Below are 26,456 nucleotides of genomic sequence, written 5' to 3'. Positions count from 1 at the left end.
ATCACCACGTTTGTTTTTTCTTTTTACTAACGATATTGAACAGTATTTTAGAAATAGAAATGTCCCTATGTTAAATTTAATGTCGCTGGAGCTGTTTTGTTTATTATTTGCAGATGACATAGTATTGCTTGCGAAATGGGCTCCGGATTTGCAAAAGATGTTAGAGATTTTGGAGAGTTATCTGGAGAGTAAAAAGTTAGTTTTAAATATTGAAAAATCAGTTATATTAGTTTTTGGAATGATGAAAGGGAAAAGAATAAGTTTTATTTTAAAGGGAAAGAGATGAAAGAAGTTAAGGATTATATTTATTTGGGATGTAAGTTCACAAGTTCAGGGAAATGGAGTGATCAGGTACAAATAGCGAGTTGGAAGGGTCAGAAGGCTTCATGGGCGTTATTGAAGAGTCCCCTAAGGCATCTAGGACCGGCAGATATTAAGCTACAGAAGAGAATTTCGCTGTGAGTTACGGTGGGGAAGTATGGGGTTTTGAAAAAGGGGAAAAAATAGAGAGAATGGATTTAGGACATTTCAGGAGACTTTTAGGGCTAAGCGGGAAATTTAATAATCTGGTGTTAAAGGGTGATCTAGGATTGTTTTCATTGAGGGTAAAAAGATTGGTTAGAATGATAGGATACTGGGAAAAGATGATTCGTTTACAGAATAATAGGTTAGTAAATGCAGCATATCTGGAGGTGTTGCAGGATAGAAGGAAATGTTCATGGGCTTCCCAGGTGAAATCAATCTTAAATAGTTGTGGGTTATCAGGTGTTTAGAATGAAGGGAAGGGGATAGGGCTGGAAGTAGGAAATGTAGCAAAACTAATAAAGGGAGTGCTTGAAGATCAGGAGATTCAGAAATGGCAGTGTGAAGTCTCGGCCTCGGTGTCCCTCGGCGTTTACCGGCAATGGAAGGAGGTCTGGGGATATGATAATTATTTTAAAGCGGGTTTAAATAGTGAAGAAATGAAGTGGTATATATCAGGGGGGGGGGGGTAATTTTCTAGCACTTGGAGAAAGGAGGAAATATTTAGGGAGGGTAAGGGTAAAGGACGGTCCTTACTCATGCCCTATGTGCGGAGAAAATGCCGAGGATCTGCTTCACTTCATGGCCCTTTGTCCCGAATTACAGAATTTAAGGAAAGAATTATATTTTGTTAATGTGGGGACAAGTGAGTGGTTGGTTTCAGTAATGGGATCAAAAAATTATGGGACAATAAGAATGATAGCAAAGTATATAAAATTGGGTATGTCACATAGAGATAGATTTTTGTAAAGGGGGGGGGGGTGAGTGTGGAAAGTATTCTTGTATGTGTGTAAGTTGTTTTCTTGTTTGTTATTTTTGTAGTCATGGCCCTTGATAGATGTAAATACATTTATCTATTTATGTTAGTTTAATGATATTGTGTGCTTTATTATGTTTTTGTAATGTTTTGTAGTTTTGGGTTGTTATTGTTATGTAGGCTACCATACTTTGCTATGAGTGTTATAATCATATGCTATTATTTTGTGTGATTTTTCTTTTTTTGCCATGTTCGAAAGCGGTTTTTATTGCAATAAAAATATCTATCTGCAATATCATACTCTACATAAATCCAACAAATAACACAATTCTTAAGTCTGATCTTTAAATAAAATAGAAGTTTTAGAAATTATATGACGGTTTTAAACATGATTGTTGAAAGTTTTCCGTGAACGTCGCATATTTTTTCAAATTCCTAGATTGACAATGTGAATTATCCCTGTTAAACAATTAAGATGGCGCAATTAAACTACCAACTAAAAAAGCGAAAGAACTCACATTTGAAAAAGTGTAATTTTGTTTAAAAAAAGTTAAAACAAATCTTTATGGTGAAACACTGCGGACAAATCCAATAAATAAAAAAAAACTCTGTGTTTTATCTGTCAATAAAATACTCGTTTTATAAATCAGTACACGGTTTATTCATAATTTTTGAATGTCTCTGATGAACATGACATAATTTGTTAATTTTTTAGATTGACGATTCTAAAATATCCATGTAAAATACGAAGGATAGGATCAGATTCAATAAAACAGTCAATTCAAGAATATACATGTTTTTTTGCCATGGGAGCTCTGATGCCCCCCCCCCCTACCTGGGATGTCCCTGATTCAAGCTCCTTGGGATTGAATATTTTAGTAATTACAATTTTCTGGGACAGCTGATCAATTTCGAATATTTTACATATCATTACAAATTTTTTTCTGGAAAAGAAGTTTTTCAAAGGAAAGTAAATATCCATATTAAACTTAAGATCAGCAGAAATAAAGTCCTATAATAATTCAAACTCATAACGACCGGAAATTACTATTAAAGGATATATGAAACCCAAATAAACAGAAATTAAATAAATAATAACAACAAACATAAAGATAACAGATAATGATATAGATGTATAAATAAATCTTAAAACGAGTAACAATTAAATTGAATATTCAAGTCAGAATCAAAAGAAAAAAATTTACCTCAAATGGGTATTTGGCTACCCCTCCCCCCTCCTGTAATCCTAAAAGTAGTAAAGCCTATTGTGTCATTGCGTTTTATTGAAAACTATTTTTATTTTGAACAGTGTTCTTTTTTTTAAACATTAACGTCAGTTAAAAAAAAAACAATTATGATAATCAAGATGACGACTGGTGAGAACTAATAAAAATAAACTGTTTAATATATAATGATATTAGTCCCGGGAAACTCAGCAATTCAAGAGTTTTTCACTTTTTTTTGAAGTTATAAATAGAAAAAATGTACATGGTATCATTCGGAGGAATGGGTGCCCTCCAATTTCTCCTCAACGGCCCCCTCAACTTACCTTAAAGTTTCAGTTTAATACCCTCAGCAGGTCGTTAGATATTGCTGATACACCCTTTAGACGCCAAGGAAGCACGTAGTGCATTTTGATTGTGTTCAGCATCCCTCTTTACATTTTCTTTGAGTTTCACCTTAAAGCCGTTAGCTATTTTGGAGGCCCAGGATCAAACATGCCTTCTTATCCCAGTAAAAACAAAATAATACTTGTTAACAATGGGCAATTTGCAAAACTGTCCCCTGCAGTTCCCTGCACTGGGGGCTGCACCGGGGACTAAGTCCCCTGCACCGGGGACTTTGAGGGTGTTTGTCAACCTCGGAGGCATAGTTATTTAACATTTGATCTGTTTTGTACAAAATGGCTATCAAAAAATTTCCATTGGATACATTTGCAGAAAAAGGACGTCGCAGGGGGGCAGGTAGCCCTCCCATCACTTTTGACTCCTAAAATGGACACTAGAACTTTTGATTTCCGATCGATTGACCTTCAAGCTAATTAACCTTCGGTCTCTTTTGATTCTTTTAAAGTGAACTAGAACTTTCTGTTTTCAATCAAATGAGTCCTCTCTGAAGTTTATACGAGCATCCCTTCTATAAGAGCCATATGTATCCCCAGAGTATAACTTACAGCGCCTGTTCCTGGGCCCTGGGGGGTTGCGTCGATCCCGGAGTTTTAATACATAATGGTTAAACTATTTTTAACAAAATGGTCACCTCAAATTTTTATTGGATGGGTTTATCCATCCGATACACCCATAGGCGTGGAAGGCAGGAGGGGCTAGTTGCCTTCCGATCTTTTTTCACTCTGAGAAAATGAACTACAACTTTTAATTTCCATTCAAATGAACCCTCTCTGAAGTTTATACGAGTATCCCTTTCATAAGAACCACATACAGCCCTCCGATCTCTTTTGACTCTTAAAAGTGAATAAGAACTTTCAATTTCCAATCATATAAGCCCTCTCCGAAGTTTATACGAGCATAACCCCCACAAGAACCATATATGCCCCCAGAGAAATACTAACAACGCCTGTCACGTGCCCTGGGGGGGGGGTGCGTGCGTAGACACGGGAGTTTTTCTTATCTGATCTTTGAACTATTATTAACGAAATGGCCATACATAAAGGAGTTTTTGTTATATGATCTTTCAGTTATTTTTAATAAATTGCCTCTCTCAAATTTTTATCAGATATATTTGGGGAACAAGGACTTGGGGGGCCAGTTGTACTCCAATCTCTTTTGACTCTTAAAAAGGACACTAGAACTCTCGATTTCCAATCGACTGAGCCCTCTTTGAGGTTTATACAACGACTCCTTCTATATGAAGTGCCTCTGGGACAAAAAAAAATGGAGTATGGGGGGGACACTAGCTGCCCTCCAATCACTTTTGACTCTTAAAAAGTGAATTACAACTTTCAGTTTCCAATCAAATGAGTCCTGTATGAAGTTTATACGAGCATTCCTTCCATAACAACCATATATGCCCCCAGGGCATAATTTACAACGCCTACCCTCGGGCCCGGGGGGGCTGTGTCGACACCGGCGTTTTCTGTTATCTGAACTTTGAACTATTTTTAACAAAATGTCTATCTCAAAATTTTTATCTGATGCATTTAGGGTGTGGAGGAGGGCGGGGGTTAGTCGCCCTCCGATCTTTTTTTACTCTTAAAAAGTGAACAAGAACTTTCAATTTCCAATGATATGAGCCCTCTCTGAAGTTTATACGAGCATCCCTTCCATAAGAATTATATTTATCCCCCAGAGCATTACTCATAACGCCTGCCTCCGGGCCCTGGGGGGTTGCGTCGACACACGAGTTTTTCTTATCTGACCTTCGAACAATTTTTAATGAAATGGCTATTTTTGAAAATTTTTTCGGATGGGCTGGGGCAAAAAAGGGTGTGTGGGGGGGGCTATTTGCCCTCGGATATCTTTTGACTCTTAAAAAGTAAATTAGAACGTTCAATTCCCAATCAAATGAGCCCTCTCTGAAGTTCATACAAACATCCCTTTCATAAGAACCATATATGCCCCCAGAACCACACTTCCAACGCCTATCCCCCGGGCCCAGGGGGAGTTTTTGTTCTTTAATTTTTGAACAGTTTCCAAAAAACTGGCTATCTCAAAATTTGTAGCGGATGGGTTTTGGGGAAAAAAGGTCGTGGGGGGTTGGGAGGGCTAACTGCCCTTAGCTCTCTTGACTCTTAAAGAGTAAGCTAGAACTTTCAGTTTCCAATCAAATGAGCCCTCTATGAACTTTATACGAGTATCCTTTTCATAAGAACCGTTCATGCCTTTAGGGCATAACTTACAACGCCTTCCCCTGGGCCCTGGGGGGTTGTATTGACACTGGAGTTTTTCTTATCCGACCTTTGAACTATTTTTAACAAAATGTCTATCTCAAAATTTTCATCACATTGTTTTTGAAAAAGAAGGCGTGGAGGGGGGGGGGGGAATAGCCACCCTCGGATCTCTTTTTACTATTAAAAAGTGAGCTCGAACTTTCAATTTCCAATCAAATGAGCATTCTCTGAAGTTTATACGAGCATCCCTTTGAAAATACCGTATATGTCCCAGGGCATAACTTACAAAACCTGCCACCAGGCCCAGGGGTCCGGGGACACCTGAGTTTTTGTTATCTGACTTTTTAGCAATTTTTAACTTTATTGCTATCTCAAAATTTTTATTGTATAAATTTGGGGAAAAAGGGGCGTGGGGGGGGCTAGTTGCCCACCAATCTCTTTTGACTCTAAAAAACTGAACTACAAGTTTTTATTTCTAATAAAATGAGCCTCCTCGTTTCAGAAGTTTTCACGAGCATCCCTTCTGTGAGAACCATATATTCCCCCAGGGCATAACTTACAACGCCACCCCTCGGGCCCTCGACCCCGGAGTTTTTGTTATATTGTCTTTAAAATATATATAAGAACTGTTTCTCTTGCGTTCAGTAAAAGGCTTTATCTCCTGCTTGTAGATAGTGTAGATAGTGTCAATAGGACAAAAAACTGCCAGAAAAGCGCTAGGAAAGAGTGGATGCGCTTAAAAGTAGCTACTAATGTCAGATTGGACTCGCAGCTACTCTTCCGCTAATTTTTTTCTATATTAGAGCCATTGTTTTTCGGCGGGAAAGCCGATAATAATATTCAATCTGACATCCAACTAGGCTAATAGTGGGAAAGTCAAGGGCTGTCGATCGAAAACTGAGTTAGGCATTGAGAAAACATATTTTCGCAGGCCAACAGTCAGTTAAATTATTTAGCCCCTCTTTTAAGGGAAGGCCTTAGTTTTTTCCCTTTCGAAAACGAGCTTGAGCTTCTTTTATTATCATTTTGCAATACTTTTTAGTTCGGGTTTAGATAGAAATGAGACACTTAGGCATTAATCTGACACATAAAAACATGCTTAAGCTTTCAAAACCATTTGATTAGTAGGAAAAACCAAGCGCATGTCAAATGGCGGCTAGGGATGCAAAATCTCCAAAAAATTCCAATGCTCTGTTGATCACGACTTGGACATCGTAACTGGATTTTTGTTTAAAGAAAATTCTGTAATTTAAACTAAGCAAGTCTTCCATCTCAAAGGGTACTCCTTCGAATGGGACTACTTCGAAGGACTACTCCTTCGTTGCGAATGGGAGCATTCCGTTTCTTCTTTGCTCCAAAAACTTCTCAAATTCTTCACAGTTTGTAAATTTAACAAAAATTGTCTTCTTGAACTTGAAACCTGACGCATCTATGCCTATCAGATTTTCTTATTGCAAACCTTTCTGTTTCATCCATCTATGTATCTCAAGTTCAGTTGGCAGGTCTTCATCTGTAAATGCGGTGAAACTCATAAGTGCTGTATTTTTTCGAACATATTTCATCGCTTTCTCATCTTTTCCTATAATTCCTCGTACATTCATCTTTTTTTCTCTCCTTTTTCACAATGCTTTAAACACGATTAATTTAAACTAAGTAAGTAAAATAGCATACACACGCAAAAACAAAGCAAACAACAAAATACTAATAAACAACCATCAACACCACCACTAAAAAAACATAAAAAAAAAGAAAAAAAACAAACAAATTAAACCAATTACCAGGTTAAATACTTTATTTCAACACTCTCTGCACGCTACCTATCGGTCCACCCAAATCTACGAAATATTTCAACCTTCTCTGCGCGCTACCTAGCGTTCCATGCAAATCTACGAAATATACTACACTATTTAATGACGTTTCGTATTCACACTTAATACCTATGTATCCTAAATAACTTATCTACCTTACTTATTCAAACTAAAACTATCCTAAATATCCTTTGATGTTTTTAACCCATGTTTTTTTTGTTTGTTTTTTTCATTGCCAAATTCGCAAAACTGCATGTGAAGGTCTTTTTCATTAAACATTCAGTTTCTGATTTTTTCCCACTGAGGGAGTCGGAAATGAAAACCTTTCCACGAAATCTTAATCCTAGCTTCAATCCATCATAAACAACGGGTATGAGAAAAAAATTGGACCAATGAACTCTTGTGATTTATTTCCAATGTAGATGTTCCAAATCTTGTCCCTTTTTTTACCATCTATCTATGGTGATTCCTACGTTATAAAAATGAATTATTTCTGTTTTTTAAGCTATCCATATTCTTAGTGCATTGTCAAATACCTCCTGTGTTACTACTAAAACCAAAAAATAACTGCAGCAACAATCTGCCTGAGGTCAATACAGCTACGCACGCTCATGCTTTAAATACTTTCTTATCACCTCTTTCCATTCTATTTACGAACGACACGCTTTCCGTTTGGTTCATTTCTAAAAAGCACAATCTTGTAAATCTGTCCTTCATTCGTAAAACATGGCATGGTTGTATAAATTTTCTGTTAACCTTTCTAATCTTAGCTATTTTCTATTATCTTGTCTATTAAAAGGTGTTGCTATAATTACTATTGTACTTGCACAAGTAGTATCATTATTCCTTTGGTAATTTTGTTACTTTACCTGTTATTTACTATTTATTACAATTATTAAATTGTGAATAAGTAGACTTTTTGTTAAGAAAAATAGTAGATGGAAAGATACAGTGTAGACAATGCCTTACCTAAGACTATTGACCATGAAATGGAAATTTATACTTTTTTTTTGTTTTTTAGACTCTCATACCTTTATCAGGAATTATGATTGTCTTATTGTTTAGACAGTCATGATAGTTAAAAGCGAAAGTCTATTCACCATCATTTAAACCGTTCAGTGCATAGTTTAATTCCACTTTCCATTGGGTTTTAGCATATGTCGATTAAGTTTAGTCTCTATAGGAAAAACAAGTTCAAAATACCATGTATCTGGGTGACCAAGCCTGGTCACAAGAACAAGAAAAACATAAATAAAAAGTAGAAGGAGAAACTTCAGTAACTCATATGGGGTTATCTAACTTTGGGGATGCCAAGGTACAGACTTTGAAAATGGTCTCTTGGCTAGGGGGGATATTGATACAGGCTGTGTTTTCCCGGAAAAGAGTGCCTTTTGCCAATGTCCAATAAAAAGTGAACCTGGATTATTATTAACTTATTTAGACTTCCCTCGCCTTCTGACATGCAAGGTGACAATAGTGCCTCTTCCCGACAACCTCTCCAGTGCTATAGGCCGAATAACTTCCATTAGCGATTTGAAAAGCTTAGCATCCTTATCTTGACATAGACCTGGTGTTGCTGTCTGTCATCTGTGCCTTCTAATACAAGTAAGAACCCAACAGGGTATCAGAGCCGGAAAAGGGCAATTCGAACGATTGGGCCCAATTGGGCCCCGCGTTTGAAAGGGCTGCGAGCTGGCATTAAAAAGAAACATTGATTTTCGAAATTGTGACATGCTCTTAATAATTCCAGTAAGCGTTGCTTCTGGAGAGAGATCATTTTCAAGGCTAAAACCAAAAAAAAAACTATCTGATATCAACAATAAATCAGGATAGACTAAATAGTTTAGCAATAATGTTGACAGAAGGTGAAGACACAAGGAAAATAGATTTTAAAACCGTTTTAGAAACATTTGCAGAAAAAAAAAAATTTAGAAATGTGTAAATTCATCTGCCCATGTTCGGTGATGTAAATTTCAATAGGCATTTTCAGCAGTTTCATAATACTCGTATCTAGGGGACACAAACGTAAGTTAACGTTAGCACAAAATGAGTGCAAAAAAGAACAAAAGAGGACTGGACCATCAAATGCGACAAGACCAAGAGAACGACCTTAGAAATTTAAAAGTACGACAGGTGATAATGAACGACCTAGACTATCAAAAGTAACAAGACCAATCCAAGTAACTAAGGAAAAAGGCACTGAAAAAATGTCTGAAGCAATGATAAACGAAAATAAAGATCGAGAGATATGTAGTTAAAATGTTAGCAAAACCAAAAATTAGAGTCAAAAACAAAACTGAAGAACATAAAAATATGCAGTTAAAAGATAAGTGCCAGCAAGAATCACCATGACTAAGAAACGAAAGTTAGAACCAAAGCACTCTGCAGTTAGAAGACGTGCGATTATGCGGATTAGAAAGAATCAGAATGAAAATGAAGAACACAGAAATGTGTGGTTAGAAAATATACGACCGCGAGAACAAAGAAATAAGCAATTAGAATATAATCATCTGTGATAATTACGATCAACAATTTTTATTAGAAATTGCCTATGTTTAAAGTTAATAATGAAGAATTATAGGGTTATCATAAACACTAAAGCAAGTATCAAGAGTGTTAAAAATTACAGCCAATAAGAGAGAACTGTCCTGTCAAAGAGCAACAAGAATCAGAATGAGTTAAAAAAGGTACTTGTACACCTAATGGAACACAAGTGAGAACAAACAGGTTTTATCTGTCAGTATTAAGAAATAATTAGCTAACGCTCAGTGGAAAAAAAGTGATGGGTGACAGAACACATTGGACTTATATAGTTTGGGCTACATATTTGCACATCAAGGGGGGGGGGGGTAAAGTATTTGGACAGCGTGAAGTTCGAAAACAATTCTTACTTCTTAACACTCAGAATAATTTTAGCTAACACATTTTGCATGCATACCTGCTATAATTTCCCCTCCCCCCCCCCCCCTAATGTGTAAATATATAACCCAAATTTGTTTCTAAGTTATTATGTTATCATCATATTTTGGTATATTTCATTAGGATTGACCTAACTTCGCTTCTCGAGTGTTTACCGAAAAATATACTATGTTTAAGAACAGCACCATCACAATCTTCGATGCCAACAAATTGTGGCATAAAACCCAATAAAACCTACAAAGATGCCGTAAACTATGCAAATGTTATTTACAAGTCATTGGGAACCTTCAACACTGTATTTACTCATTGTGCTTCAAAATAGCTGGATAAAGCTGTGCTTCAAAAGCTTCAAAATAGATGGAAAAATTTATCACAAAATCAATTTGGTGACACACCCATCACAGGCCCCTGAAGGTGATGTTGAACCATATTCATATGGCCAAATGTACTTTTTAGACCCGAATGGAGATGCTAAAGAACAGCTTTTACATCTTTTAAATTATTCAATCAATCCTAACCCAACAGATCTGTAGGAGGAAATATTGTAAAACACAAGGCTAAATATATATATATATACGAGGCATGTTTTTAAGTAAGTACCGTTTTGGAATTAAAAAAAGACGTGTAAAGATATTGCAATAATTTTATTTTTACATGAAAGCCTGTACCTTGATCTACTTTTGTAAATAATTTCCGTGAATATTGAGGCACTTGTCATAACGTGGCACCAGTTTTTGAATACCCTCCTCATAAAATTCTGTTGCCTGACTTGTTAACCACTTTATCACAGCTTTTTTGACTTCGTTAGTAGGAATGACAGTGCCAGCGCGAACCCACACCACTGCTGTCATCTACAATTGAGTCTAACGCCGAAAGGTTATAATTTATTCAAGGATTATTGATCCAAGAAAGGGGACAGATTTCTGAGAACTTGATTGCATAATCGAGGGGAATTAGAATTTCCGAGAAATTGATTTACATAATCGGTGTGGAATTATTGAGCGAGTCTAACGGAGTTGGAAATCGCATCACTTGTTTTGTAGAAATTATGCAGGACTCCAAAGAGATAGAAATTCCATTTTAAATATGGTTTCTTGGATCTTTAATGAGAGAGATAAATTAATATTCTATTTTTAAATATGGTCTCTCTAATCTTTACTGATCGCTATAAATTGATAATTTGTATTAAGATATAGATACTCTTGTCCTTAGGTTAGCGAGAAATTAATATTCTATTGAAACTATAATAGTGCCCTTGGGAACACTTGCGAGATGAAGCAAGAATGACTATATTTAATACAGGACTGAGTTTCCTAGGAATTTTAAATGTGGCAGCGCAGGGATGCCGAAACAGAGGAACACGCAGAAATTACGTTTAGGGAATTATTTGGGCAAAACCGTTTGAGACATTTTAGGGGATTATTTGTGCAAAACCGTTTGAGACATTTTAGAAGATGATTTAGAAGATGATTTGGGGTGAAACTCTGTGGTCGTTATAATACACAAGCTCCATTTGAACAGTGTTGTGAGGTCCCCCCAAAGGGTCCCCGGGCCCCCAAAAGCCCCATGCGTCCCCAAAGACCCCCGAGCCCCCAAAGACCCCCCGAGCCCCCAAAGGCCCCCGAGCCCCCAAAGGCCCCCGAGCCCCCAAAGACCCCCCGGGCAACCAAAGGCCCCCGAGCTCCTCCCTTTTTGAATTTTTTTAAAGTTTTTTTGGACTGAATTTTTTAGACTTAGAAATTATCCAACATTTTTCCTGTTTTTTCTTTAACACATTGGCATAGAGTTTTAGCCTAGGGTCTTAGCTTAGTTTTATTTAGAGTTAAAGTTTAGTTTAGATATAGTTAAGAGTTTAAAGTTTTACCTTAGAGTCTTTCCTTAGAGTATTTGTTAGAGTTCTAGTTTAGTTTAGTTTTAGTTAAGAGTTTAGAGTTTTAGCATAGATCCCTAGCTTAAAAGTTTAGTTATAGTGTAAATTTTGTTTAGTAATAGTTAAGACTTTAGAGTTTTAGCTTAGAGTCTTAGCTTAGAGTTTTTGGTAGAGTTCTAGTTTAGTTTAGTTATAGTTAAGAGTTTAGAGTTTTACCTTAGAGTCTTAGCATAGAGTTTTAGTTAGAGTTGAAGTTTAGTCTAGTTATAGTTAAGAATTTAGAGTTTTAGCTTAGAGTCATAGCTTAGAGTTTTATTTAAAGTTGTTATTTTAGTTTAGTTATAGTTAAGAATTTAGAGTTTTAGCCTAGAGTCTTAGCTTAGAGTCTTAGCTTAGAGTTTTTGTTGAAATTCTAGTTAGGTTTAGTTTTAGTTAAGAGTTTAGAGTTTTACCTTAGAGTCTTAGCCTAGAGTTTTTGTTAGAGTTCTAGTTTAGTTTAGTTATAGTTAAAAGTTTGGAGTTTTACCTTAGAGTCTTCGCTTAGAATTTTAGTTATAATTGAAGTTTACATTCATGGGCGCCCATAAGCTGAATTCCAGGGAGGGTGGGCAAACTTCGTCTAATTGCTACTTTTAATGCTATATAATAGAAATATCAGAACAAAATTATAAAAATAAGGCAGCATCATTCAACCAGGGGGGGGCCAGAGCCCCCCCCCCCGCCCCCCCCCATATGGGCGCCCATGTTTACATTAGTTTTAGTTAAGAGTTTAGAGTTTTAGCTTAGAGTCTTAGCTTAGAGTTGTTGTTAGAGTTCTAGTTTAGTTTAGTTTTAGTTAAGAGTTTAGAGTTTTTAGCTTAGAGTCTTAGCGTATAGTTTTTGTTGAAGTTGTAGTTTAGTTTAATTTTAGTTAAGAGTTTAGAGTTTTAGCTTAGAGTCTTAGCTTAGAGTTTTAGTTAGAGTTGAAGTTTAATTTAGTAATAGTTAAGAGTTTAGAGTTTTAGCTTATAGTCTTAGCTTAGAGTTTTTGTTAGAGTTCTAGTTTAGTTAAGTTTTATTTAAGAGTTTAGAGTTTTACCTTAGACTCTTAGCTTAGAGTTTTAGTTAGAATTGAAGTTTAGTTTTGTTTTAGTTAAGAGTTTAGAGTTATACCTTAGAGTCTTAGCTAATAGTTTTAGTTAGAGTTGAAGCTTACTTTAGTTTTAGTTAAGAGTTTAGAGTTTTTGTTAGAGTTCTAGTTTATTTTAGTTTTAGTTATGAGTTTAGAGTTTTAGCTTAGAGTCTTAGCTCAGAGTTTTAGTTAGAGTTGAAGTTTAGTTTAGTTTTTTTATAATTTTAGCTTAGAGTCCTAGCTTAGAGTTTTAGTTAGAGTTGAAGTTTAGTTTAGCTATAGTTAAGAGTTTGGTGTTTTAGTTTTGAGTCTTGGCTTAGAGTTTTAGTTATAGTTGAAGCTTAGTTTAGTTATAGTTAAGAATTTAGGGTTTTAGCTTAGAGTCATAGCTTAGAGTTTTAGTTAAAGTTGTAGTTTAGTTAAGTTATAGTTAAGATTTTAGAGTTTTATCTTAGAGTCTTAGCTTAGAGATTTTGTTAGAGTTCTAGTTTAGTTTAGTTTTAGTTAAGAGTTTAGAGTTTTTAGCTTAGAGTCTTAGCTTCGAGTTTTTGGTGAAGTTCTAGTTTAGTTTAATTTTAGTTAAGAGTTTAGAGTTTTAGCTTAAGGTCTTAGCTTAGAGTTTTAGTTAAAGTTGAAGTTTAGTTTAGTAATAGTTAAGAGTTTTGAGTTTTAGCTTAGAGTCTTAACTTAGAGTTTTTGTTAGAGTTCTAGTTTATTTTAGTTTTAGTTAACATTTTAGAGTTTTAGATAAGAGTCTTACCTAAGAGTTTTAGTTAGAAGAAGGTTTAGTTTAGTTATAGTTAAGAATTTATAGTTTTAGCTTAGAGTCATAGCTTAGAGTTTTAGTTAAAGTTGAAGTTTAGTTTAGTTATAGTTAAGAGTTTAGAGTTTTTGTTAGAGTTCTAGTTTAGTTTAGTTTTAGTTAAGAGTTTAGAGCTTTAGCTTAGAGTCATAGCTTAGAGTTTTAGTTAGAGTTGAAGTTTAGTTTATTTTTTTATAATTTTAGCTTAGAGTCCTAGCTTAGAGTTTTAGTTGGAGTTGAAGTTTAGTTTAGCTATAGTTAAGAGTTTGGAGTTTTAGTTTTGAGTCTTGGCTTAGAGTTTTAGTTATAGTTGAAGCTTAGTTTAGTTATAGTTAAGAATTTAGAGTTTTAGCTTAGAGTTATAGCTTAGAGTTTTAGTTAAAGTTGTAGTTTAGTTAAGTTATAGTTAAGAGTTTAGAGTTTTAGCTTGGAGTCTTAGCTTAGAGATTTTGTTAGAGTTCTAGTTTAGTTTAGTTTAGTTAAGAGTTTAGAGTTTTAAAGGCTAAAACTCTAAACTCTTAATTAAAACTTAACTAAACTACAACTTTAACTAAAACTCTAATCTATGACTCTAAGCTAAAACTCTAAATTCTTAACTATAATTAAAATAAACTTCAACTCTAACTAAAACTCTAAGCTAAGACTCTAAGGTAAAACTCTAAACTCTTAACTAAAACTAAACTAAAACTCTAGCATAAACTCTAAGCTAAGACTCTAAGCTAAAACTCTAAACTCTTAACTATTACTAAACTAAACTTCAACTCTAAGCTAAAACTCTAAACTCTTAACTATTACTAATCATCAACTCTAACAAAAACTCTAAGCTAAGACTCTAAGCTAAAACTCTAAACTCTTAACTAAAACTAAACTAAACTAGAACTTCAACAACAACTCCAAGCTGAGACTCTAACCTAAATACTCTAAACTCTTAATTAAAACTAAACTAGAACTCTAACAAAACCTGTAGGCTAAGACTCTAAGCTAAAACTCTAAACTCTTGACTAAAACTAAAGTAAACTTCGACTCTAACTAAAACTCTAAGCTAAGACTCTAAGATAAAACTTCAAACTCTTAACTATAACTAAACTAAACTAGAACTCTGACTAAAACTCTAAGCTAAGACTCTAAGCTAAAACTCTAAACTTTTAACTTAAACTAACTAGAACTTCAACAAAAACTCTAAGCTAAGACTCTAAGCTAGGACTCTAGGCTAAAACTCTAAACTCTTAACTAAAACTTAACTAAACTACTACTTTAACTTAACTAAACTTCAACTCTAACTAAAACTCTAAGCCAAGACTCAAAGCTAAAACTCCAAACTCTTAACTATAGCTAAACTAAACTTCAACTCTAACTAAACTCTAAACTAAGACTCTAGGCTAAAACTCTCAACTCTTAACTAAAACTAAAGTAAACTTCGAATCTAACTAAAACTCTAAGGTAAGACTCTAAGCTAAAACTCTAAACTCTTGACTATAACTAAACTAGAACTCTAACAAAAACTCTAAGCTAAGACTCTAAGGTAAAACTCTAAACTCTTAACTAAAACTAAACTAAACTAGAACTCTAACAAAAACTCTAAGCTAAGACTCTAGGCTAAAACTCTGAACTCTTAACTAAAACTAAACTGAACTAGAACTCTAACTAAAACTCTAAGCTAAGACTCTAAGCTAAAACTCTAAACTCTTATTTAAAACTAAACTAAACTTCAACTCTAGCAAAAACTCTAATCTAAGACTATAAGCTAAAACTATAAAGTAAAACTAAACTAAACTTCAACTCTAACTAAAACTCTAAGCTATGACTCTAAGCTAAAGCTCTTAACTCTTAACTAAAACTAAACTAGAACTCTAAGTTAAGACTCTAAGCTAAAATTCTAAACTCTTAACTATAACTAAACTAAATTTCAACTCTAACTAAAGCTCTAAGCTAAGACTGTAGACTAAAACTCTAAACTCTTAACTAAAAATCAACTAACTATAACTTTAACTAAAACTCTAAGCTTTGACTCTAAGCTAAAACTCTAAATTCTTAACTATAACTAAACCAAACTTCAACTCTAACTAAAACTCTAAGCTAAGACTCTAAGGTAAAACTCTAAACTCTTAACTAAAACTAAACTAAACTAGAACTCTAACAAAACTCTAAGTTAAGACTCAAAGCTAAAACTCTAAACTCTTAACTATTACTAAACTAAACTTCAACTCAAACAAAAACTCTAATCTAAGAGTATAAGGTAAAACTATAAACTCTTAAATAAAACTACACTAAACTAGAAATTCAAAAAAAAACTCTAAGTAATGACTCTAAGCTAAAAACTCTAAACTCTTAACTAAAACTAAACTAGAACTCTAACAAAAGATCTAAGCTACGACTCTAAGCCAAAACTCTAAACTCTTAACTGCAACTTAACTATAACTACAACTTTAACTAAAACTCTAAGCTATGACACTAAGCTAAAACTCTAAATTCTTAACTATTTCCAAACTAAACTTCAACTCTAACTAAAACTCTAAGCTAAGAGTCTAAGGTAAAACTCTAAACTAAAACTAAACTAAATTAGAACTCTAACAAAAACTCTAGGCTAAGACTCTAAGCGAAAACTCTAAACTCTTAACTGTAACTACACTGAACTTCAACTCTAACCAAAACTCAAGCTAAAACTCTTAAATAAAACTAAACTAAACTAGAACTCTAACAAAAACTCCAAGCTATGACTCTAAGGTAAAACTTTAAACTCTTAACTACAACTAAACTAAATTTCAACTCTAAATAAAACTAAACTAAGACTCTAGGCTAAAACTCTATGCCAATGGGTTAAAGAAAAAATTGGAAAAATGTTGATTAATTTCTAACTCTAAAAAATTCTGTCCAAAAAAACTTAAAAAAATTCAAAACAGGGAGAGAGGAAGGGAGGGGCTCGGGGGGCCTATGGGGGCGCGGGGGTTCTTAGGTGGCCCGGGGGGTCTTTGGGAGCTCGGAGGGTCTTTGGAGGCCTTTGGGGATCCGGGGGGCTTTTGGGGGTCCGGGGACCCTTTGGGGGGATGGAGCCCTTTGGGGTTGGGGTAGGTGACCTCACAACACTGTTCAGATGGAGCTTGTGTATTATAACAACCACAGAGTTTCACCCCAAAAAATCTTCTAAAATCATCTTCTAAAATGTCTCAAACGGTTTCGCACAAATAATCCTCTAAAATGTCTCAAACAGTTTTGCCCAAATAATCCCCTAAACGTAGTTTCTGCGTGTTCCTCTGTTTTGGCATACCTGCGCTGTCACATTTAAAATTCCTAGGAAACCCTTTCCCGCGTAAAATATATTCAATCTGTCATCATCTCGAAGGTGATCCTAGCTACACTATTATGGCTTTGATAGAATATCAATTTATCTCTCTGACCTAAAGATTAGAGAAGCCATATTTAAAAATAGAATATCAATTTATCTCTGTCACTAAAGATCAGAGAAGCCATATTTAAAAATAGAATATTAATTTATCTCTGTCACTAACGACCAAAGAAGCCATATTTAAAAATGGAATTTCTATCTCTTTAGAGTCCCGCATAATTCCTAGGAAACAAGTGACGTCATTTCTACTTCCGTTAGACTCGATCAATACATTCCCCATCGATTATGTAAATCAATTTCTCAGAAATCTACTTCCCCTTGATTATGCAATCAATTTCTCAGAAATCTGTCCCCCTTCGTGGATCAATAATCCTTGAATAAATTATAACCTTTCGGCGTTAGACTCAATTGCAGATGGCAGCAGTGATGTGGGTTCGCGCTGGCACTGTCACTCCTACTTTCGTTATCGTCTTGAAGACGCTGACCACCCAGGTGTTTCTTCAAGTGCAGAACAAATGGTAGTAGCTGGGCGCCAGATTAGGGTTGTATGGAGGATGATCTAGAGTTTCCCATTTAAAAAAATTTGATGAGATCTTTGGTCCGCTTAACCACATGTGGATGGCATTGTAATGCAGCAATACGATACCCTTACTCAACTTGCCACTTTTGTTCTGGATTGAACGACACAGATTGTTCAATGTCTCACAATAAGACGCTGCATTGATTGTCTCATTACGAGGCAGAAACTCCACTAGCAATACTCCTTTATTGTCCCAAAAAACTGTGCACATGATTTTCCGGGCAGAAATTGTTTGCTTAAACTTTATTTTTTTGGGTGACGATGAATGTCGCCATTCTATGGATTGTTGTTTTGATTCTGGTGTGACGTAGGCCACCCATGTCACTGATAATGTTTTGTCCGTAGAATTCACCGATCCCATGATGAATATCGATCGGTTATACGCCTTTAGCACTAAGAAATCTTATAACAGCCCGTACTTCACAATCGGCGGGAATCACGATTGTCAGAGGTATCTTAAACACTCAGTAAACAACGTATACAATGAAGAGTCAGACTGTAATGTCGTCGGTACGTAGACAAGAGATGTAGGTAACCAGCGTGCATGCACAGAACGCCAACCGTAGCGCTGCGGCGGATATATATATATATATATATATATATATATATATATATATATATATATATATATATATATATATATATATATATATATATATATATATATATATATATATATATATATATATATATATATATATATATATATATATATATATATATATATATATATATATATATATATATATATATATATATATATATATATATATATATATATATATATATATATATATATATATATATATATATATATATATATATATATATATATATATATATATATGTATATATGTATATGTATATATATATATATATATATATATATATATATATATATATGTATATGTATATATATATATATATATATATATATATATATATATATATATATATATATATATATATATATATATATATATATATATATATATATATATATATATATATATATATATATATATATATATATATATATATATATATATATATATATATATATATATATATATACATATATATATATTCATTTATTTATTTATTTTCTGTATTTGAATGTTACCTAAGAATTTAATATATAGAGAGGACCCCGGCAAAGAAATTACGACCGGGCCCCGCACTCAGTCGATCCGGCCCTGCTGAGGGCACCATGGGATGTAGTTGATAATTGCCACGCAACCCTTGTGACCCCAGTAGTTCCACTGACTGCTTACAATTTTATCGATTACAAATGGGTTTTTCGTTTCAAGATGGCTTGTAACGACGTCTAGGAAAAAATATCAATATTCGCTAAATATTTTGTCGAAAAATTGACCACGCTTCGATAGTCCTAATCAGCTAATCTTTTTAAACTGGCACTATTAATTCGGTCTCAGTTATATCTTTACAAGATTTAAGGGACTCCGCCTGAAGACGTTCGTTCGTTTTTATTCAGCCAGTCCGAAGCCTAGAAAAGAAGGAGGGTCGGGCACTGGCCTAGCAAGCTATTCCCGTAGAACAGTCCACTAAAGGAATGTCAACGATAAGCGTCAGATCTAAATTTCTCAATCTGAAAACAACTTGTCTAAGCTCTCGGACATGATTTTTGAACGCGACATACCCTTTAAGATCAACCTATGGGATTTCAAAACCAAGTCAGAACCATCGAGAACCGAACGAATCCTCCGCGAATGCAAGAAGTTTGAACTTGACATATTCGGCATCTCCGAAGCAAGATAGAAAGGTTGCGGCAAGAAGAAAATCAGCGCTGACAGCACGATGTTTAAAGTCCTATACAGCGGAAAAACTGAGAGTCACTTTCTCGGAGTTGCAGCAAGTCCAAAAGCTATAAGCACCCTGTGCTCATAAAAACTGGCCAGTGAAAGAATTTTGTATTAAATATTTGCTCCCGATGACGCTAAATTATGGTTGATCCCGTGCTATGCATCCACAAACGATGCAGATGACGCCAGTAAGGATGATTTCTACGACAACCTCAATCAGTAATTGACTGGGTCTGCATCTACGACGTCACCTGTGTTGCAGGAGACTTTGATGCAAAAGTTGGCCAAGATAGACCCTACTATCCCAACGTGAAGGGAGATCATGGACTTTGCAGTATAAATGAAAATGATGCTCGACTTGTCAGCTTTGCCATGGTTAACGACTTGCTCATTGGCGGTCCGCTCTTTTCATAGGCAGTGCAATCGTGCTGCCTAAGTAAAGAATAATGTTGGCGAAATGTATTATTTATTTCTTAACAGCAGGGCACTTCGTACCGAAGGAGTTGTCATAGAAACTTCGGAAAGGGCTCATTCGATTGGAAATTGGTGTGAATTGTGCCCTTTTAAATAGTCGAAAGTGATTGGAAGGCAACTAACACCCCTTCAACGCTCACCATTTCCCCAAGCATATCCAATCAAAATTTTGAGATAGCCATTTTGTTCAGAGTAGTTGATTTCAACATAGAAATTATGTTATTAAGGAGGACATTCCACCACAGCCCTCGGGGCAGGGGTTGCAAGTTATGCCCTGGGGGAATATCAGGTTTTTATAGAAAGGGTTGTCATAAAAAGTTCAACAATGGCTCATTCGATTGGAAATTCAAAGGGCTAGTGCCCTTTTTAATAGTCGAAAGTGATTGGAGGGCAACTAATCTTCCTCTCACGCCCACCTTTTCCCCAAACACATACAATCAATATTTTGAGATAGCCATTTTTTTCAATGTAGTTGAAAGTTGTGGAAATAATTTCTTTGGGGATGACAACCCCCCATAGCCCTCAGGGCAAGTGTTATAAGTTATGCCCTGGGGGCATCTACGGTTTATATAGAAAGCGTTGTCGTAGAAACTTCATAAAGGGCTCATTTGATTCGAAATTGAAATGACCCCTTGTAATAGTCGAAAGGGAATGGAAGGCAACTAACACCCCTTTTACTCCAACCATTTACCCAAACGCATCCAATCAAAATTTTGAGATAGCCATTTTGTTCAAAGTAGTTGAAAGGTCCGGAAATTAAATCTTTGAGGATGACACTCCCCCCACAGCCCTCAGGGTAAGGGTTGTAAGTTATGTCCTGGGGGCATATAAGGTTTTTATTGGAAGCTTTGTCATAGAAACTTGTAAAAGGGCTCATTTGATTAGAAATTTAAAGGACTAGTGCTCTTTTTCATAGTCTAAAGAGATTTGAGGGCAACTAACCCCCCTCTGACCCCCACATTTTCCCCAAACAAATCCAATCAAAATTTTTAGATAGCCAATTTTGTTCAACGTAGTTAAAAGTTTTATAAATCAGGTCTTTGAGGATGATAACCCCCTCAGAGCCCTCGGGGCAAGGGTTGTAAGTTATGCCCTCGGTTATATGTTTGCCCATATAAGATTTCTATAGATAGTGATGGACTCATTCGATTGGAAATTAAAAGGGCTTGTGCCCTTTTTAATAGTCGAAAGTGATTGGAGGATAAGTAACACCCCTCTCACACCCACCATTTCCCCAAACACATCCAATCAAAATTTTTAGATAGCCATTTTGTTCAACGTAGTTAAAAAGTCCGGAGATTATATTTTTGAGTATGACACTCCCCTCACAGCCCTCAGGGCAAGGGGTGTAATTATGCCCTAAGGGCATATAAGGTTTTTTTTATATAAAGCGTTGTCGTAGAAACTTCTAAAATGGACCATTCGATTGGAAATTGAAACGGCTAGTCCCAGAGTGGCTAGCGCTACTTCAATGTGATGATTGGTAACAAGCATGGCTATGTCCTGTCACCTTTTCTCTTCGTCCTAGTTGTAGACTATTTCTTTAGACAAATAAATGAACATAAAGTCCGAATTCCAGGACAAGTTCTCTAGGACATCGATTTTGCTGATGATGCTGGGCTCATAGGAGCCGATAAGTAAAAGCTTCACAAATTCCTGGAAAAACACGTGAAGAAAGCTGAACAATTTGGATGATACGTCAACGCTCCAAATACTAAACCTATGTCAATTAGCAGTTCACCCATGGGAATACAACTAGGAGACAAATACATCGAGAAGGTTATAGACTTCAAGCACTTAGGCAGTACAGTAGCTGAAAAGAGTTACGCACCTGAATAGCCCTAGCCAACGCAGCATTTCAGAGCCTTCTACAAGTCTGGAAATTCTGAGCCACTGACTGTCCCAGAGCAATGTTTTGTCTGCTCTGAGCTACTCACTAGAATACCTAAAGCTAACCGCGGAACAGGAAAAATGTCTTACCGCCTTTGAAAAAAACTGTCTTCGCTGGACCCCAAGTATCAGCTGGAGAGACTATATAAGCAACTACGAGATCCGTACTCGCACATGCCAACCAGACATCACTTCTGTTTTGAGGAAACGAAGATGGCGGTACCTTGAACATATCCTCCATATGCCATATCATAGCCTAAAATGCTACTCCACTGGCAACTGGCAGGTATTCGTCACCAAGGAAGACAAAAGAGCGTGCTCCCCGGGACATACGAACGTAATTGAAGAGTCCTCCAGAAGAGTCTCGTCCCAGAGTGGGAGGACATCTACGCAGCAGCCTACTTGAGGAAAGATTGGAGGCTACTCAATTATGTCCTGTGTATCTCTGGAGGCACTCGAGGAGCTAAGATATATGGTTTAAAGATACTATTCCGTTCATGACGTATTAAAAAAAAAAAATAAAACACTGAAATTCGTATGTTGCTTCGAAGCTGTGAGCGTAGATGTATGAATATGGTGGTAAAAACGATTTAGCTCGGATAACATTAAACTAGTGCCCTGGATTTGCTATCTAATTCTAGCTATTTGTTGTGTTCTTGCAAATATCAGTTTACAGTTTACTGCTAATTTCTTACAGGATGCCATCGCAACCGTCGAAGTCCAAAGTCTAGAACTTTGGTTGGGTGATCTTATCCTGAGATTTGATAAAATGCTTCTGTCTAACCCTGCTCATCGTGACATATTACCCTCAGATATATTACCCTCAGAAGCTTAGAAAGAAAGCCTTAAGAGACAGAAGCTAAAACTTTCGCCTATGTGTGCTTCAACAAATCGCTACCAGAAATCTTTTGTGCCCTTTTTTACGTCATGGAATAATAGTGTATTGTAACATGTTTTGTAGTGCAACATATATTTAACGATTCAGTTACGATTATTTGTGCATGTAAACATTTTTCTCTCCATCTCTATCTTACCAGACTGCAAATAACGCCCGGCAACGCTATACATCATTAAAAATGAGGCAGGCTTTATAAGACCGTCTTTAATAAATCTTCGAATAACGACTGAAAGGAAAGTCATTTTGAAACGAACCCCATTCTGTTGTTATTATAAGCTTAAATCATTAAACGGGTATTAACAACTTTATCTAGATTTTCATTCTATAGGGTTTTGAAGATTGTTATTCCTTTTCGAAAGCTTTTGATTGGGCATATAAGAAAAATTTGAAATTTGATCCTAAAACCTCTAGCCAAGAATTATTTCAACTTGCAGTATGCACTAGCTTTTCTAGTCTAGCTAATTCTTGCATAACTGCTCCCTGCCGAAGGTAAACACCAATAGAAAGAGTTGCCAGCTAGTGATACTTAACCTCTAATTTTGTTTCAACTTTATCAGCTTCTTTTTTCCAGGCTTTTGTTTCGTACACCTAATCCATTCAGCATTACTGTTGACAAGAAAAATTATGCAATTAACAAGTGAAAAAGAGGATATAAGGGTTCATTGTGGAGATAGTTTGGGTCTAATCCTCGCAATTCTTTATCCAGTATATTCTTTTTATCAGCTGTTCATCATTTTCAAGTATTCTAGTGTAAGTTCCTTTTTTATTAAGCTAAGTTCTGGCAGAACACGGGAAACTTGTCAGGTGAAAGTGACCAAGTGATTTCTTGTTGGTATATCTGATTAAAAGGCAAATCACAGAAAAACAAAGGGACTACTGGTCTAAAATATTGTGACTCAAAACCTTACCTTTTTGTTCTTTTTATTGCTTAAAATTTCACACAATAAAATCAGTGAGAAAAAATTTAATCTTTCGTTCATTTTACTGGCTCAAAATTTCTCGCAAGAACACAGAAAAACCATATAGGTTTTAAAAAGGCATATTTAATTGGTTTTGCTCTCTAACATCCGTTTAATACGTCACAAACGTAAACCAATCGTATTTAAGCACCCTTTTTACTACGTGGCTATGGGAAAGCAAGATCTTCTTTTTTCTTTAACGAAATTCCTAGAAAGTTTCTTTGAAAGTTTTGGTTTCAGTCCGTTATGACGTTATTCCATCCTTAAACTCAAAAAACAATTTTTTTTTTTTACAAAATAGAAAAACTTTACAATTATTTGAGGTGAGCGCATCTATGGAGGAAAAATCAGCAGCTGCTTGCTGTAATTTCTCAATTACAACATCCCATGTTAATTTTTTTGCATATGACTGCATCAAATTTTTTGCTATTCCGTGTTTGCCGTACTCATTGCATATATCAACTTGGTCACGTACAATTATACAATATTTTTTTTGCGTAATCTATCTCTTTTATTTGAGCCACTTAGTTATATTGCGATTTTGTTACCATTGGTGAAGGTTTATGTTATCGGTGAAATGTGAAGCAAAAAAAACATCATGATTCTAAAATCTATCTTTCATTTCTTGAGCCCAAATTATGATTGAGCTTAGTTCTTTTCTTAGAGGATAGTATTTAAAGAAATCCGATATATTTTTTTTGCTAAAGAATGAACATGAAATCCGATTGTTTGAATGAGTTAAGTGAAAATCTATACAGCCATATTTCTTAATAAAGTGGAAAATTGGGAGCTCAATTTCTAATGAAAGAAATGGCACACTTTTCTCTAGTTTTTGGTAGTAGTGCAAAAAAGTACACTTTTTTGGTAGTTTTTGGTAGTAGTGCAAAAAGGTACTAAGAAATGGCACGCTTTTCTCTAGTTTTTGGTAGTAGTGCAAAAAGGTAAAACTCAACAAAGAATAAGCTGAAAACATATGGTACCCAACAGCTTAAAAAGGTATAGCTTCCTCTATAGATTTACTTGTCTTTGGGAATCAACAGATTGTGAATACTTTATATTGTTAATCTGACAAAAATGTTGTTAATCTCTTACAACGAAATTTGTATATTGCTAATCCAACCAAAATGTTGTTAATCTCTTACATAAAATCTATTACATCAAAATGTTGTATAATGTTAATCCAACAAAAATGTTGTTATTCTCTTGCACAAAATGTCTTACAACAAAATGTTGTATTTTGTTAATCCAACAAAGTGTTGTTAATCTCTTACACAAAATCTATAACAACAAAATGTTGTATATTGTCAATCCGACAAAAATTTTATTAATCTCTTACACAAAATCTCTTACAACAAAATGTTGTATATTGTTAATCTGACAAAAATATTCTTAATTTCTTACACAAAATCTCTTACAACAGAATGCTGTATATTGCTAATCTGACAAAAATGTTGTTAATCTCTTACACAAAATCTATTACATCAAAATGTTGTATATTGTTAATCTGACATAAATATTCTTAATTTCTTACACAAAATCTCTTACAACAGAATGCTGTATATTGTTAATCTGACAGAAATGTTGTTAATCTCTTACACAAAATCTCTCACTACAAAATGTTGTATATTGTTAATCCGACAAAAATGTTGTTAATCTCCTTCACAAAATCTCTTACTACAAAATGTTGTATATTTTTAATCCGACTTTTACAGATTAAAAGTGTTGTCAAATTTAACTAATTAGTTATACTTATTTATTTTCACGATTTAACATGGCAACATTGACGAAAGAGTTAATATTTTAGTCTCTAATATGTTAATATTTTAATCTCTACAAACGAAATGCGTTGCCAAATTTAACTAATTAATTAAACTTGTTTATTTTCACGATTTAACGGGGCAAAACTGCCGAAAGAGTTAATATTTTAATCTCCAATATGTTAGTATTTTAATCTCTACGGACGAAAAGTGTTGTCAAATTTAACAAATTAGTTATACTTATTTATTTTCGCGATTTAATGTGGCAACATTGACGAAAGAGTGATCCTGCTCTTAAAACCTCATAATTTTGAAACAAATGAAAGTAGAATCTTTCCTGAAGCCTCTGCTGATTCCAGGTGGGAATCAAAGGTCAAGCTAAGCTTGTATACCTCCATGGCAGTGATGGTAGTTACGGGCAATGAGGCTCGATCTTCCGTCCCTGGGCAGCAGAGGAAATCTGTCAGCTCACCTCAAAGTGGTGGAAGAGTGTAAACACCACTGACCGCCACGCCGAGCGATTTGGTGGCCAACGCGCTCCGGGTGACCCGCAACACTGGTGACCTTGCGGTCAACTCTATTCCCAAGAAACATCGATGGATATGAGACCTAGAAGAAAAGTTGTAACGGCTACGGCGTCCCTGGCAAGCGACGCGGCCCCCGTATTGGCGCGGGTGTCGAGAAGTAAACAAGCCAACCATACTACGGCGTTCCCGGCAGGCGACGCGTCTTCGAATATGGCGGCGAAGTCGAAAAATACTTTTCACGCCATAAATCTAGGAAAACCTACTATAGTCATTAAACAGGCAAAATCTAGAATGAATGTGGGATGCTGGAATGTAAGATCCGTCAAACAAGAAGCCACGCAAGCTTTTCTTGTCCATGAGATGGAGAAGTACAATATAGACATACTTTGCATACCCGAGACCAGAATTTCCGGTTTATAGTTATTCATAGTTATTACGGCTCCTGAAACGCTACATCAATTCCATTTTTTCTACTCCGGAGTAGAGGATAATTCGGGACTCAATGGAGTTGGTTTCATCATGAACCAAAGAACCAGAAATGCTCTCCTAGAATGGGAACCAGTCTCTTG

The 26,456-nt window shown here is 35.2% G+C and overlaps 1 protein-coding gene across 1 annotated transcript in view; it reads left to right on the top strand.

The window, feature by feature from the left end:
• Positions 1-26,456, top strand: part of LOC148951840 (proton channel OtopLc-like) — a 150,164-nt gene that overhangs the window by 103,821 nt on the left and 19,887 nt on the right. The window contains exon 7 of the mRNA XM_089088744.1: positions 23,216-23,394. Within this exon, the coding sequence (XP_088944870.1) occupies positions 23,216-23,394 (179 nt within the window). The remainder of the gene's footprint in view (positions 1-23,215; positions 23,395-26,456) is intronic.

The sequence above is a fragment of the Artemia sp. Qi Xiang Cuo genome, chromosome 5, assembly GCF_049724085.1.
Source record: "Artemia sp. Qi Xiang Cuo chromosome 5, ASM4972408v1, whole genome shotgun sequence".
NCBI classification, from domain to species: Eukaryota; Metazoa; Arthropoda; class Branchiopoda; order Anostraca; family Artemiidae; genus Artemia; species Artemia sp. Qi Xiang Cuo.
The sequence above is the reverse complement of the archived record's forward strand: the minus strand, read 5'-3'. Positions and strand labels throughout refer to the sequence as shown.